General features: G+C 40.5%; 1 protein-coding gene across 1 annotated transcript in view; it reads right to left on the bottom strand.

The window, feature by feature from the left end:
• Positions 1–17,340, bottom strand: part of ARHGAP42 (Rho GTPase activating protein 42) — a 325,063-nt gene that overhangs the window by 30,570 nt on the left and 277,153 nt on the right. Inside the window, exons 10-12 of the mRNA XM_003780781.3 lie at positions 15,958–16,067; positions 10,670–10,748; positions 9,011–9,050 (exon numbers count right to left, since the gene is read on the bottom strand). Of these exons, the coding sequence (XP_003780829.1) occupies positions 9,011–9,050; positions 10,670–10,748; positions 15,958–16,067 (229 nt within the window). The remainder of the gene's footprint in view (positions 1–9,010; positions 9,051–10,669; positions 10,749–15,957; positions 16,068–17,340) is intronic.

Here is a 17,340-nt window from a genome sequence, read left to right as displayed (position 1 = left end):
ACAGGCGCTGCCCTAATGTAAAAGTTTTTGAGAGTATGAATGTTTCTATTTTCCTGGGGGAAAAACTCCATAACAATCTATGCTAATGGTTGGTAAGAAGAGGGCAAAAGGTAGAAACTGTCATTTTTATTCACCAGACTTTGGGATTATTTTATGTTACGTGTGTGTGTGTGTATATATACTTCATACTTTACATATACATATATACTTAGTACTTTAAAAATAATTTCACTACACAAGAAATAAAACTGCTACAACTAAGATACGTATTGCCATCGACAGAAACTGGCTTATTTCTTTGTCCCCAGTGCCCTAGCTTAGAGGAATAGAATTCAGTGACTGCTGAGAGTTAACTCAGCGTGCAGGAAAGGGGGCCCTGGGGTAAGCATCTGCCTTGTTGGGGAGCAGCTGGAGACTGCACAGGAGAAGAGCTCTTTCTGGACATGAGAAAGGAGTGCTTGCTTACAATAACCCCAAATGCCAAGCACCAGACTATCCATGCAGACATTTTAAAATACTTACTGAACATAGGAGACAGGTGAGATGAAAGGGTGAGAAAGAAATCACTTAACTTTCATTTTGAACAATGACAATAACAACTGAGACCAGAAAAAAAAAAAAAAAAGTAGCCCTACCTATAACAGGACACTAGCATTTTTTTTTTAATCAATTAAAACAGTAAGTTCTTGGGCAGCACCTGTGGCTCAAAGGAGTAGGGTGCCGGCCCCATATGCTGGAGGTGGCGGGTTCAAACCAGCCCCAGCCAAAAACTGCCAAAAAAAAAAAAAAAAAACCCAAAAAGTAAGTTCTTGACATTTAAAAATGTTTGGTACTTGAGGTCACACTGTTCAGCTCTTCAATAAAAAAGAGTTATGAAGAGAAAGAGAAAATCAGTGAAAAAAACATCTACTACAGGTGGCTTTTGGCAAAATGAGTGAAGACAGTTGTGACATATAAGAAGAGTTTCTTTCTTCAGTATTCACTGTGGGAATAAGTAATAACCAGGCTATCTCCCAAAGGTAGACAGGGATATGTGCCAGGAGGACTCCAGTCTTTTCGAATAAGCTGAAATCACAGGCTCATTATGTAGATGAAATCTTACAGAGTCAGTCTGACCACCGAGTTGTCCCACGCGTATTGCCACCCGGATGTGTTCCACAGGTCCCATACTCAGCTCTCTTCACATGAGTAAATGCAACATGATTTCCACGTGTCCTCTGACCATCCTCTGCTATGACTGAGCACGGTTCCAGGGGCACAGACAGCCCTGAGCTTTGTTCACAGCCAGACAAGCGCAGGGTGAGTTCCCAGCTCACTGTTACTGTGTCTGAATGGGAACGTGCCCATGATTTTACTGTTACTGTGTCTGAATGGGAACGTGCCCATGTATGAACTCAAGTTCCTTTGTTTATACACTGAGAGGCGTAACTACACACAAGCTAATGACAGAGTCCTAGTGAGATAAAGACAAGCCGCAGGAAGCAGGAAGAGCACCTAGTAACGAACAAGCCTGGAGGGACATGGGTTCCCTTCTCCCGCCCCGCGGACACATCGTTGCCACCTGGAGGAAAACAGAAGAAATGCTTACGGCACGCCCTATTTCTACCACGTGAGAGACAGTCGAGACTTCCCTCCCATTATTAGCTGTGTTTTTGGACGTGGTTGTGATCTCTCTGCGCCTCAGTTTCCGCTTGTATAAAACAAGGGTAATAGTACACAGTAGTATCTTCTCTCTTTTTTTTTTTTTTGCAGTTTTTGATCAGGGCTGGGCTTGAACCCACCACCCCGGTATATGGGGCTGGTGCCCTACTCCTTGAGCCACAGGTGCTGCCTCCATAGTAGTATCCTCTTCATGGAGTTGTTTAAAGATGAAATAAATTAATATTCACAAAGCTCCTAGAATAGTGTAACACCTAGTATTTTCCTGTATTTTCTAAGTGCCACAGGGTGTTGAATATCATCACCATCATTATGGACTGGCAGGGAATGTGAATATCTATAAATGTAAGTTACATGAACACAGCGTTCTTTGTGCCTGGCTCAAATCACTGGGGCTCAATGGACTGTCAGCCATAGTGTTATTTTTCAGAAAGTCATGCTGTATCACTTATTTTAAAAATACTGGGGGCTGAGACAATGATCTGTTGCTTCAAACAGATATAGACCAGGTATGAACCAGGCTGCGCCTATGACTTCAGCTGGCCGCTAAAAAGAACAAGCTGGATATTAACAAACATCCCTATGCGCTCATTTCACTTTAGTAAATCATGACGCATAACTGTATCCTCCCACTGGAACGGAACAGATGGTGGCAGACGGTGTCACCCATGGGTCTCTCTCCCTGCAAGAAGACTTTCTTTTCCTCAGCACCCTTGAAGCCAGGCTTAGTCAGGGGACACGTACCAACTAATTAAATATGAATGAAATTGTCACGTCTCTTTACCCAGAAGACACTCAGAGGCTTGTCCCTCCCTTTTGCTCCCCTGGCATAAGGTCAGCAATGATGTAGGCAGAAGGTACTCCATCCGCTTCAGTTCCAGAGTGAAAACCTGTGTCAGAGAGGCCCTGCTGACTCAGATGAGCAGGCACTACCAACAAGAAATGAGACTTTACTGCCCTCAGGCTCTGAGATTCGAAGCTCATCTGTTACCATGGCATAACCTGGCCAGTTCTGATTTAACTGTGATTAATTCACACCATTCACTGGGGCAAAAAGGACGCAGTACAATCAACCCAGACCCACACAATTACCGTTTTCTCCCTTAACTGGAATTTATCCCTTTTGACTACCGACTTGTCAATTTGCACAAGGAAAGCAGCAAAGAGTAAGCTCTGACTGACCCCCACGCACAGGCACAGGCTGGGGCTTTGCAAAGTGCTGTTCCAGAGCACAGCGTCCAACACCAGGCCGAGGGGGGGACAGGCAGCTTAAACTGTCCGTCTCCCAATGACTTGATGTAAACTGCAGTCACCAGCAGCGCCATTTCTGAAGGAGGTCAACGGCAAACACACTCTGTGTGGGAAACAACAATTTTCCACAGCCATGAAGCGGTTACTACACTTACTATGTCAGGCCCAATGAGAATTCAACTAAAATAGGTACTTTGTAACCTAAAAAAGGAAAAAGTGGCTACTCCTTAGAGTTCGAATGAAATGTCAAAGGAAGGGTTATTACTCAGTCCAGTCACACTGTTAGAAAGGGCTGATAATTTATCACAATTCTCCCTCAGTGGAGGACGAGGTGCTCACGCCGGGACAGTAGAGAGGACACGCACCCTACGCAGCAGAAACACGGAGCTGAATCCGGGCTGATGCCTCGCCCAGGGCGGGCAGCCGAGCAGTGCTGACCGATGGAGGGCTCGCTGGGCACTGTCTGCATCAGGCTTGCCGAAGTGCCTTCTCTGATGGCTTCTATAGGGTTGAAGTTTATCCACTAGCACCGGCTACTTTCGTGAACCCATTCCCCAGTCCTGCCCCTCCCTCAGCCCTGCGTCTCCCCGTTTTAGGGAGGATCAAGGGATATTCAGAATACACCTACCATTGAATTGCCAGGAATTAAAATTCTGTAAGATTAGTAACACTTGCCCTTGAGGGGTGGGAGGAGGTGGGGGCTTACTAATGTAATGGACTGAGTATGTTAAATCAAAAGTTAAGCCTACATTTCATCTTAGCCAAGAGGCCGAGAAGCGATCAAAAAGTTAAGTCTAAACAGTATTTTTTCCCACTGGAAACTCTTCAGGGCTAAACCTTTTATTAAAGCCTAAATAGTTTTTACAAGGTAGTTCAGCAGCGCAAAAGCTATTAATTTCAACAGAATTCAAACAGCCATGAGGAAAAGAAAAGAATAGTTTTCCACAGAGCTAACAAAGCAAAAGTCCTTGTACCTTCGTTTCCTACTAATTCAAATCCTAGCAGGTCCTTACAGATGGCATCTATTTGGCTTTACAGTACAGTCTCAGGGCTGACACAACAAAGCCACACATGCCTTTAATTTCCAACTCACTTTTCCAACTTGCCGCTTCAGATTAAAAGGTCCCACGTCACAGATAACAAATGTACTGCATGTGAGTTGAAATAAATAGAAAAAAGAAATGAGACTCCTGGACCTTCTCTCTTCTCTCTAAAGGATGAGCAGTTAACTCTTTGCAGCACGGGCCCAAATTGTTCTTTCAATCTGCTCTGTGCATGAAGAATACTTAAACTATGATCCTCTACTCTGGGTCTCTGTCCTGGAAACAAAAGTGTAATTGCCCAAAGGTCTGGGGCAGTGTGTGATAGGAGAGGCTGTAACCTAGGGACACCTAAGAACTTCCAGAACTAAACTGCCTAAATGGTATGAAGCTCAAGGACATTGTGACTGGCAGCAGGAGAGGAACAGGAAGCTCCCTTTTTCTGTTCACTGCTAAGGAGAAGACACGAGATCACCGGTGCATGTGGGCAAAGCCACCGGAACACGGAGCGGCAGGAACTTGGAGCTGTTGGGAGACTCCAAATTTAGCTTCTGTTCCAAGGCTTTCAATTCTGTATGGAAGGACTGAATGCTAGGTGACTTGGCTATTACACAGAGAAACAGGGACTTTATCAGCAGAAACATCAAGGGAAAGGACTTCCCTTTTCTTATTCACAATATCTGGAAGACAGGAGGTACACAATGGAATGCTGTCTGCATGAGAGAATGAGGTCTAAGGACCGTCTCTTTCACAATTCTCACTTTCTCCAGACCCAGGGCTGAACTGGCTGAAAAGCCATCACAGAACAGTCATGTCTGAGTGGCAGCAAGGCCCAGGGATGCAATAGGAAACACCAGAGAAAACCTGGGCAGATGTTAACTGCCTCCTCCTTCCAACACAGAGGTCCTAGGACGGGAAAAAAATGTCAAGAAAGGTAATTTCTTCCCTTGAAAGATGAGTTTAAATGGTAAAATCAGGAAGACTTTATTGGTCAGCTTCTTAACAAAACGTGCCCAGTGGCACAGCCTGAGGCCCAGTGCAGTTCTCATCATATGAATGGTGTGTGTTTGAGGACTTGTTCTAAGGTTGATGGGACAGCATCTGTTTAGTGCCAACTGTAGACATTAGTATCATCAAAATGAATTAATTCCCAGGGTCTTAAAATCTCAAGAAAAAGATACTATGGCATATTTTACAACCAGAAAAGTATTTGTGGATCCCATCTCCTATAACCATTAATTTTGTTTTTTTTATTTGATGCTTTTTCATAAAGATGATTCAAGTTTTCCTGCTCTGTTGAATGACACAAGTCTCATTTGCAGCATCTATATTCTAAAAATGGTAAATTAAGATTAATCACACAGTAGAAAGCCTCTTGCAGGACAGGCTTATTGCCCCACCGTCACCGCATGGCTTTACTCTTTTCTCCGTGGCAGACACTCTGTTACATTATGGCCTGATTTTAGGACTCTAGATGGTTCTTACTCAGAGTTTTCAGTGAAAGCACAGACACTATGATTACTCCTAATGACTGGCATTTGAAACAAATATTTTCCTGAGTTCTTAGCATCCTAAACTTCATTATCTTCAGTGGTTCAAAAGGAAATCATGCAACACAGAGTTGCCAAAGGCAAACAAGAGTATTTTAGGATGAACAGACTCCATCTGAGTTAGAGAGGCGGCAGCCAAGTGCTCCTCAAGCTGCAAATGAAGCCGGCTGGTCCTGGTCTCAGACACGCTGCAGCATGGAAGAAGGTGAGCCCTCAAACTGAGGCCATGCCGCTTTTGGAAAAGAGTCAAATGCCAAACAGAAAGAGTTACAGGATCTCAACAACAGAACGATCTATTTAAAAACCCTACGGGGACTGGAAAAGGAAGCCACACACTGCTCTAAACATAACAAAACGAGCCACATATGATTCTAGACTTACGAGGCTCGAGAACTTCACAATCACTGGGATAGAATTTTAACTGAAACAAAATCCTAGACGTGTCACTTAGGAGAAAGCAGGACCTTGCTCTTCAGCCGGCTGAACCCTGAGCTTGACAATGGAATATTTCAGCCCTTTCAAATCCGTACTGTGAGTCAATTGTACGATGAGAAAGTGGATAAGACGCCTAATAAAAGAGAAAGGAGAAAAATTACAGCCTAAGCCAGACAGTGAGAATCCCGTTAATACATTTTAGGCCTTGATGCACTAGGTTACTCTGAATTTCATGCAAAAAATAAAATAAACTATGAGGACTAGGTGATTCCTCCGGCAGTCTGAGTGGCAGGTCACTTCAGGGAAAGGCACCTCACTGCCTTTGGCTAGAGGAATGCGCCTCCTCATGCGAGTTGGCGGTCCGGTAACATCCACCCCCAGCGCCAGATGCTTGGTTCTGGACGATACATTCAGTGCGGTTCCTGTTAGAGTTTCTTTTATTGGGATCACAGGACATGTTCTGACTTTTCAGTAGACTGATGATTCTGTTTGATGAGTAAGGTTGAATCCCTCATGTGTGAAACAACTAAACACAAGTGTAATTTCTTGATAAACTGAGTTTCCAAAAGTAGTAGGACCTTTTGAAATCACTATGCAAACATGTACATATTTAGAATGTGTACAGTACTTAATCTGAATATGTATCATATAATACTTAATCTTGGCAATTATAAACTGATTTACCTAATTATAAAGGTTGGTAAGTGTTGAAGATTATATTTCTTAGGATCATAAATTTGTCTTTTTATTATACTCTGGTTTCTCTTCAGATTATATAAGTCTTTTGCCTTTTACAAACTTTTCTTATTAGACCTTAAGAGAATGGAATTTATTAGTTTTGTCATTGTAAGTTGGTATTTCTAAAGAAACTTGATTGACTAAATGTATAATGGAAGAATTCTGTCAAATTTATGAAAATAAAGAATTAAAAATGACTTTTAAAAAATCAGTATATTTATAAATAAATGAGATCTGTATAGTGATTAAAAACAGCCTTAAAGTTAAAATTTGGCTTAATATTAAAATAAAAGAAATAGTAAATATAGAACTAAAACTCAAAATTTATAACTTTGAGCACTGAATAATAAAGCAAACATAACTGCACTGTTTTTTTCTGTGAGCAAAAACCTCCCCAGGAGTAATAAAGCCCAGGGGTGAGAATGAGAGCTAATGTGGGTGGAGCTTCATCTCAGGGAAGGCGGAACAGAGCACCACGCAGGAAAGATGGGTCCTGCCCCGAAGCTCGGATGGACACACCATGCCACGAAAACGTGAGAAGTGATACAGACACGGGCACGGAGACAGTTATTCCTCTGAAATACGAATCATCCTACAATTGCAACTGGTGGCAGAGGGAGCTTCCAGGTGGCTAATAACTCAGTATGCCTGATTTCCAGAAGAGCAATTCTACTCTTCCTAGAGAAGCAAATCCATCATCCCATATGCATATTAATTAATTCTGGGGCACATTAATTAAGCATCAATCTATTCTGACAGACTTGACCACGCTGTCATTCGGTCTTACTCAGTATAGTATGCAAGTACAGTTGTCTTCTAAGAAGGATTTGTCCTCAGGTACTAATGTGAATTTGAAAGGACTATCTTTTTACTGGATATGAACAAGGAACCCAATGTTGGAAAACACATTTCAAACAACTCCACTCAAATGCAAATTATATAACAGATTACTTTTTTGGTAATTGTTTATAATAAACATTTAGTACTCACAAAATTTTTACCAGTTGGTTAATGTTTCTCTGATTAAATAAAAGTGGGTAATACATGATTTTATACTACTCACTTTCCTTGATTCTAATAAAGAAATTTGAGAGTAAAAACTGGAATATTTTAAAATTACCTTATTATTTTTAAAATGTAACTGAAGCATTTAAAGTTATTTTAATTATTATTGAAAGATACTTTAAGCCATGCACTCTTTTGATAATTTCTGAAATTAATCACTAGGAAACGTTTAATTAGTTAAAACGGTAGGCTTTTCATACACTCAATATTTTTTGATTGTCAGATGAGTGCTTTCCTGGTTTTTAATTTTACTCCTTTCTAACTTGTACTTTAATAGCAAGGTTTTAAGTGCCAAGGTTACTAAGTCGGTTTTAAAAATGTGAACAAGGAACCTAATGTCGGAAAACGCATTTCAAACAATTCCACTCAAATGCAAATTATATAACATTTTTTTTGTTAATTGTTTATAATAAGCATTCAGTAATTACAAAATTTTTACCAGTTGGCTAATGTTTCTCTGATTAAATAAAAGTGGGTAATACATGGTTTTATACTACTCACTTTCCTTGATTCCTTAATACAGAGAGAGCATGAGACAAAATAAATTGGGTTAAATAGAACTTGAAATTGTTCCCAAAGTTATACACTAAACCTAGAAAAACATACAAACTAATTTTAAATGTCAAATAAAATGATGATGCAAAGCTCTTAGGGAAATGCACTCAGTAGTGAGAGCCGGCGTGAAGGAGGATGGTGAGTAAGAGGACGCAGAACAGGACAGAAACATGGAAAATGCCTACAAAGAATAGTTTGATACCAATAATTTAGTATAGTGCAGTAAAAACATGTTCTCCTACATCCACCGTGTGTAATGCAAGGCCTTTCTACTTCACACTCTTGGTCACTATCTCCTGACACCAGTGAACAATGTTCCCATGTTCAGTCTTGTATTCTGAGAAAATGGGAGCAGGGAAAATAATAAAGAGACGCTCTCCCCGTCCTAAGTTACTAAACTATCGACTACCTCAAATCTTGCTCTCCCCGTCATAAGTTACTGAACAATCAACCACCTCAAATCTCTCTGAGGGATAAGACAGGGCACAGAAACAAGAAAATAAACACCAAAAAGCTAAGAATAATTTTGGCAACTGTTATACCAGTAGTCTATGGTTTTAACCTGAGAAAGTTCTTTGATGACTTCAAATTTGCAGCATTCATCAGATCAATGGTGTTAGTACTATTTCCCCAGAGTTAGTCCTTAAGATCACATAAGACTTTTGTAATAAAAACAACCACAGGATAAAACTTTAAACAATTCTTAAAATGACTTACTTTCTTCTTTCTTGCTAATAATGGCAGGTAGGGTATAAATCTAAAAAAAACAAAAGATGTCAGTCAGTTACTTGAAGTTAATGACCCAGCACAGAAGATCAGTCAAGGTGATGTTTGCACACTGCCAAACAGCAAAGGGGCGTCTAGACCTGACGTCCTGTGACCGCCGTGCCCACAGCGCCCTCTGCCCGCCCTGTCAGCTGGTCCCCTTCTGTGGCACAGCCAGCCCCGCCGTCTTCAGGAGGCATCTCAGGATGGATTTCATCTGGTTACTCCTTCCTCAAATTATCTGCTAAGTGTTGTGTTCTCCACTTGCACAACCCTGACTTGTATGTTGCTAGGCAAACAAACCATCCCCTAAATTTGCTCTAGGTCAGGACTTTTCAACTTTTTCTAGTGAAAAGCCAAGCCTTTTTTTGTTGTTGTTCCAAATCTATCATTGATTAACATTTCTATAAACTATAATAAAACTGAAATAGAAAACAATAAAGAACAAATGCAAAGCCCCAATTTTTTATTGAACTTAACAGACTTAAAATGACTTCTTCAAATGGCTACACAATTTTCTAAATGTTTAATAACAATTTCTGTGCTTATGTTTTTGTAGCCTGGTAACAGAGGGTCAGGGGCCCAAGGCTCCGGAGGCCGCACACGTTTCTGTACTGCACTGTCGTTATACACATACTCTGCTCAAGACTGTTCACAGGTTCTCTTTTGCCATCTAAGGATGGCTCTTGTGTGCCTAGATGGGGCCTTAGTAACAGTGTTCATTAGGACACTCACAGTAATGAATAACCATCCTTTTTTTTTTTTTTTTTGGTTTTTCCCTCGCTGCCTAGGGTTCCTAAATATTTCTAAGTAAATTATCGTATTAATATCAAAGTAACTATTAGAAAAAAATGGGAATACATATGAAGGGGAAAATGTCAAACCACAGGCAATTTAATCAAATTATATTTTCTGAAAATGGCCTCCACTTTGGTGGGGGGTGGTGGCTCACGCCTGTAATCCCAGCACTCTGGGATGCAGAGAGATGGGTAGATTGTCTTAGCTCAGGAGTTTGAGACCGGCCTGAGCAAGAGCAAGACCCCATCTCTAAAAAATAACCAGGCATTGTGGCAGGCTCCTGTAGTCCCAGCTACTTGGGAGGCCTAGGCAAGGAGATGGCCTGAGCCCAAGAGTTTGAGGTTGCTGTGGGCTGTGATGCCACGAGACTCTACATTGGGCAACAAAGCAAGACTTGGCCACAGCTAGAGTGTCAGCTCTCTCTCATTCTAGATCCAGCTCATCACTCTGATCCAAATGCCGGACACAGGCCCTGCTCACAAAGACTGGGCAAGCAATAGTTATTAGCGCCATAAAATAACCAAAATGAATGTCGACAAATTTTTGTAACTAATTTTTTCAGAAGTAACTTTAGAGTTATATATCAGCCCTGGAAGTTTCCCTGAAAACTAAATCAGAAAGTTGGTGTTCTGTGCCATGAGTGACAGAGCACTAGGAAAGCAGTGTGAGTGCTATTCCTTTTCTTTGCTGTTTTAATGTTTTTAATTAAACAAAAAACCCAAAAATTTTATAAAAATGTGAAAGAGATTTCAGACCTACTTTCTAATTATCAGAACAATCAAAGTCAAGTTACAGAAAGTGTCATGCTCTTACCGGCTCCTTCCCATCCATGGCTTCAAGCCAAAGTTTCCTATTAGCTTCTGAGAAGGCCTGTAGTGTGATGATCCCATGTCTGTTAAAAACAAATACTTCATATAGTAAGTGCATTCCTACCATGTCTTTATACATTTACTACTTTTTAAATTCTTAAAGGTAGAATTTGAAGATTAAAGTTAAAAGAGAACAAAAAGAAATAAAAAGAGGAAAAATCTGAGAATTAAAAATGAAAAAGATCAATCTATAGTTACTTTTCAGAAAATCACTAGACAGATGCAATTTTTTCTTTTTTTCTTTTGAGACAGAGTCTTGCTCTGTCACCTCAGCCAGAGGGCAGTGGCATCATCATAGCTCACTGCAACCTCAAACTCCTGAGCTCAGAAGATCCTCCTGCCTCAGCCTCCTGAGCAGCTGGGACCACAGGGCTCCATCACCGCAGCTGGCCAAGTTTTCTATCTTTAGTAGAAACAGGGTCTTGCTCTTGCTCAGACTGGTCTTACACCCTGAGCTCAGTGATCCTCCTGCCTCTGCCTCCCAGTGTGCTAAGATTACAGGTGTGAGCCACCGTGCCCAGCCATACAAAATTGTTTTTAAACCTAATGATTGTAGTAGTAAAATGATTAAATGTTTTAGATGTAATACTGTCTAAAGAAGCTAATTTCAAGCTATTTCCCCTGAAGTGACTGAACAGATAACAAAGCTGCATTCACAAAAATTCAAAGCCATCTAAAAATTCCACAATATAAGAATGATTAAGTCTCTGACCCTGATGTACAATCTAATCACTCACTAAAAACAATTACAATGAGTATGTAGCAATGTGGAAAGTGATACCATAATTACTTAATAATTAAAAAGACACTCAAGCCAAAGTGTTTCTCTGTACCATGATCATACTATTAAAATTAATTCATTTAAAAACAATTGTCTCCCATGCAGTCATTCTGAAATAGTTACTTGAAGTTGTACTTCAAAAAAGAAAGAAGCAGTAGATGGAGGGAGAGAAAAAGGAAACCAAAATAAGAAAGAAAAAATATAAAATATTAGAAAAACAGGAATTAACTTAGTTATAGGGAACTAGAATGATCTGTGACAGACGATATTAAGAGAAATGCTCATTATAAATACTATGTGATTAAAAACCTGGGATGACGTAACCTGACAATGGCCTCTGCCTCTTCTGTAAATAAGAACACGGATCATTAGAATGATGGGGGAAAATGTACAAAAAGGTCAAGATGCTGATGTTGGGGAACTTAAGCCAGCGTAACGACACCAGCAAACAAAACTCCGTCCCGGCAGCTTACTAGGCGTCAGCCTGCCTGCCTCGTCAGTATGTTTCCTTCATTATCTTATTTAATCCCCACAACGATCCTCCGAGATGGGCACTTACTACTGATTTACACACGAGGAAACCAAAGCACAGTTTCACAACACGTGTCGACCACAAGGTTCTACAACTCGAAGGTATTGGAATAGACAGAAGAAAGGATTAACATGTCGGTGTCTGTCTACATGAAAAACTCCAGAACTCTCTACATGAGAAACAGTTAAAACTACTAAAAAGTTCACCAAGGAGGCTAGATATGAAATTGAGATAAAATAATCTACTAGCCTCCCTGTACAGCAGTCTCAAGCACTTAGGAAAACTAAGTCCTATTCATAAAAAGAATCCTATTCAAAATCTTGATTGAAGGAAGGTACCCAAAAGTAAACCTAAAAAAAAAAAAAAAAAAAGTAAAATCTTCAAAACTAGGTCAACTCTGAATCAATTAATTAATAACTTTAATGCAATGAGAGTCAAAATCCCAAAGGGTATTTTTGGGAAAGAAAAGGCAACTTAACAAGTAGATCTTAAAAACGGTAAGAACCCAGGGTAAAAATAGCTAACACAAATTAACAAATTTTAAAGGAGCAGTTAAAGACAGGGCCTTGGTCCTACTAGATGCAGGTACACCCTGGGCTGTGCCTTTTTATTTTATCGCACTTTACAGACACTATGTTTTTAAGAAATCATGGTTTCTGACAACCCTGAGTTGGGCAAGCTTGCTGGTGCCATTTTTCTAATAGCATGTACTCATTTCCTGTGTCTGTGTCACATTTTGATAATGTGTCACAGAATTTCACACTTTTCATTCCTATCTCTGTCATATGATCTGTGACCAGTGACCACTGAGGTTACTATTGTAATTGTTGGGGGTGCCAGTCACCACGTCCATGTAAGACAGCAAATCTAACTGATAAACACTGGGTGTGTTCTGACAGCTCCCCACCTCTCTCCCCCTCCTTGGGTCTCCCTATTTCCTGAGACACATAATATTAAAATTAAGCCAATTAATAACCCTACAATGACCTCTATGTGTTCAAACAAAAGGAAGAGTCACATGTTTCTCACTTTAAATAAAAAACTGGAAATGATTAAGCTTAGGAAAAAAGGCGTGTGAAAAGCCAAAACAAGGTCAAAGCCAGGCTCTGACCTCAAAGCCAAAACAAGGCCAAAGCCAGGCTCTGACATCAAACAGCCAAGTCGCGAATGTAAAGGCAAATTCATTCATTCTTACAGGAAATTAAAAAGCTACTCCAGTGAACACAAATGATAAGAAAGCAAAACAGCCTTCTTGTTGATATGGGGACAGCTCTAGTGGTCTGGATAAATGGTCAAACGAGCCACAACATTCCCTGAACCCAAAGCCTGATTCAGAGCAAGGCACTATCTCTCCATAATCCTACGAGGGTGAGAGGGGAGCAGGCTCCAGAATTCTGAACCTGGCAGAAATTGGTCCGTGAGGTTTAAAGAAGGAAGACATTCTCATAACATAAAAAGGCAAGTTGCAGCAGCAAGTTCCAATGTAGAAGCTACAGAAAGTTAATCCAGAAGTTCTAGCTAAGATTACTGATGAAGATGGCTACACTAAACCACAGATTTTCAATGTGGACAAAACAGCCTTATAGTGCGTATCATCCAGGGTGTCCACAGCTAGAAAAAGAAATCAACAGCTGGCTTCAAAGCTTCCCAGGACAGGCTGACCCTCTGAACAAGAGTTGCCTGCTGGTGGCTTTAAGTTGAACCCAATGTGTATTTATCATTCCAAAAATCGAGGGCCCTTAAGAAACCCAAACTCTATTCCACCTGAGCCCTGTAAATGGAACAGCACAGCCTGGATGACAGCACTTCTGTTTATGGTACGGTTTACTGAATATTTTGAGGCCAGTGTTGAAACCTGTTGCTCAGAAAAAAAGATTTCTTCTAAAATCTTTTTTTAAGCAATGGACCTAGTCACCCAGGAGCTGTAATGGAGAAGTACAAGGAAATTAATGTTGTTTCCACGCTGCTAACACAATGTCCATTCTGCAGCCCGCGGATCAGAGGGTAATTCTGAATTCCAAACTTTATAATTTCAGAAGTACATTTTGTAAGGCCATAGCTGCTATAGAAAGTCACTCCTCTGATGGATCTGGGCAAAGTACATTAAAATCTTAAGGAAAGGAGTCCCTGTTCTTGACGCCATCAAGAACATTCATGAGGCAAGGGAGGAGGTCAGAACACCGACTTTAACCAGAGTTTAGAGTTTATTCCTGTCCTCAGGGGCAATTGGAGGACTTCAGGGCTTTAGTGGTGGAAACTGTTACAGACGTGCTGGAAAAACAAAGAAGCTGGAACTGGAAGTGAAGATGCGACAGACGGTGTGACTGGACTGCCACAATCTTGTGGTAAAACTTAAACGAGCAGATGCTTCTTATGGATGAGCAAAGAAAGTGGCTTCTTGAGATGAAACCTGCTCCCAGTGAAGATGCTGTGAGCACTGCTAAAATGACAAAAAGCATTTAGGATATTCCACAAACTTCATTGAGAAAGCCAGGGCAGAGTTTGATAGAACTGACTCCAATTTTGAAAGACATTCTGCTCTGGGTACAGTGCTATCAAAACATCACCTCAGGACCAGAGAAATCTTCATTGAAACAAAGAGTTAATCAATGCTGTAAGCCACTGTCGTCTTACTTTGAGAAGCTGGTACAGCCACCCCGACCTTCATCAACCACTCCCCTGATCAGTGAACCACCACTGACATCAAGGCAGAACTCCTTACTGGCAAAAAGATTACTACTTGAAGACTCAGATGACCATTGGCAGTTTTAAAAGTCTTTTGTAAATTAAGGTATATGCATTGTTTTTTAGACATAATGCTCGTGTACACTCCAACATACAGTAAATATAACTTTATGTTTATACATTCAGAAATCAAAAAAATTCATGTGACTCAGTCAGGGATGGTGGCTCACACCTGTACTCCTAGCACTCTGGGAGGCTGAGAAAGGTAGACTACTTGAGCTGGGAGTTCCAGACCACCTGAGCAAGAACAAGACCCCATCTCTACTAAAAACAGAAAACCTAGCTGGGTACTGTGGTGGGTGCCTGTAGTCCCAGCTACTCAGGAGGCTGAGGCCAGAGGACTGCTTGAGCCCAAGAATTTGAGGTTGCTGTGAGCCATGACACCATGACACTACCTAGGGCGACAGAGTGAGACTCTGTTGCAAAAAAAAAAGAAAAAATTCACGTGCCTCACATTATTGCAGTGGTCTGGAACCCAACCTGCAATATCTCCCAGGGACGTCTTTACTCTAAGCTACAGTGGCTGAATATACACAGTACAGACGTGTAAACACATACATAATAAGCTCGAGTATTTAGAACAGGGTGGTAGCAATGTGGAGAAGAAAAATAGATCGTAGACCCCAGGGCAGAGATCAAGAAGCACAGTCTCCCATATTTTCTTTCTGTTCTACTTATACAGATGCAACAAAAAAGTACAGCTAAGTAACTCACTGGATTATAAACGTAGATGCACGGCCCTTTTCTCTCTCCCAATAGCCTGAGTAGTGCTCTGCACACAGCAGGCCTCCTCGAGGCATTTAATTTAGGTGGCTAAAAGTTTACAATATTCCCACCTGTGTCTACGTATTTCTTGGACACAAGGCCACCAGGTTTCAGAGGCCATGAAAATGCTGTGGGATCACTCCCATGTGCAGAGGACCTCGAGGCCACTATCCGCGCTTTCCCCTAACACCGTCCTGTATAGTGATTTTCCAGATTCCTTTTGAGTGATGTTCCTTCTGCTAGCATTTTCTGTCTGATTTGCTTTTTTAGAAAGTATTACTGAATACGTATGTGAGAAAAAGACTGGAAAATACACACTTGTGTCTCCTTCATGTTTATACCTAAACACAGAAAAAACCAGAAAGTTTCACTTATTAAAAATGTACAAAGTGAAAAGGAAAGCTCAAACCTTTCAACCACTTCTATGTCAAAGCAGAATCGTTTGTCAATTGAATCCGTCTTCCGTCGGATACACGATTTCAATTTGAACATTTCCGGTGAGCTAGTTACAAGGCCATTCTGAAACAAGGAGAGTGCCCATTATAATCAGTGTGCTGACGGGATGAACTGAGGTTTCTCAAACACCTGATGAAGTTGCCGCAGGTAAAATGTTTAACTTAGAGTACAGGTTATGTACAAGGGTCATAATCAGACCCTGTCCTTTTTTTATTCCTAATGATAACTGCTTAATTACAATACAACAAACCATTCATTAATCCTATTCATTAATTAATGGTATATAAATATTTTATTTAAAAGAATTCTGTGACATGCTCGTCTAATACTTTCCAACATATTTACTTATATTAAATTACACTACAGTGCACACTTCCTTAGGACAGCAACACTGTTGTCCTGAGTCAGACTTCCCTAGATCGCTAAGAGATCAGTGTCATGTGCCTATCTTTGTATCACCAGCTTTGTACAGTTAGCTCAAAGTTGTAAGAGAACTACCAAAATAATGAAGCACACATGCTATAATGCTATCGTTACCCTGTATATGATATGATTGCTTTGCTGGTACCCAAACTGCTACCCTGGTACTAAAAATGAAACTCTCTGCACAAGATCCAACGTAGGCCAAATTCATAGCAATTTTCTTCTGTAACTGAGATGCCGATCTATTTTAATGGGAAAGCTTACCCAACTTCTGGTTAATTCTATCTTTAGTTGCAATGGACATTTGCAATAGAATAGATTCATTAACAGAACTTTGGTTTGGTCTATTTACGTTATTAACTCACCACTGCATAAGCTGAATTTCTGGTAATATCTATTGAATAAAGTAGAAAGGAGGTGTGATTGTGGCAATTAATAACTCCCCATGATGGCAATAATCTAAGGTTCTTTTTCTCTGGTATTTTCTCCTCTATTTTATGTCTTTCCATTTGAATTATTAGACTCTGATGAATGCCCAAGTACAATAAGTTTCAGCTGACATATTTGAGTATGTGTTTAAGTTAGATCAACATTTGCCTCTGCTGTGATCTACACCACAAATTAGTTGGATAAGGCACTTACTTTTTACAAACCTTATTTCCTGATCTGTTACAATAGGGTTGGACTAAATTATCTTTAGGATTAATGCCCCACTCTAGGATTCTTAGATCACAGCCTAATTATCTAATTCATAAGTCCAATTGTTTGCTGTATTCATATCTTATGTCACACAACGATTATATATCACATAGAATAAAGTTCTCTGTGCATTCCCGCAAATAAAGTGCACCATGTTCTATACCGATCACTAATCATGCAAGTCATTCAGCAACCAATTTACTTTTGGGGGTAA

The sequence above is a fragment of the Otolemur garnettii genome, unplaced genomic scaffold (genome assembly GCF_000181295.1).
Source record: "Otolemur garnettii isolate 467f Iridium unplaced genomic scaffold, OtoGar3 scaffold00001, whole genome shotgun sequence".
NCBI classification, from domain to species: domain Eukaryota; kingdom Metazoa; phylum Chordata; class Mammalia; order Primates; family Galagidae; genus Otolemur; species Otolemur garnettii.
This window is presented reverse-complemented; position numbering and strand designations above follow the sequence as displayed.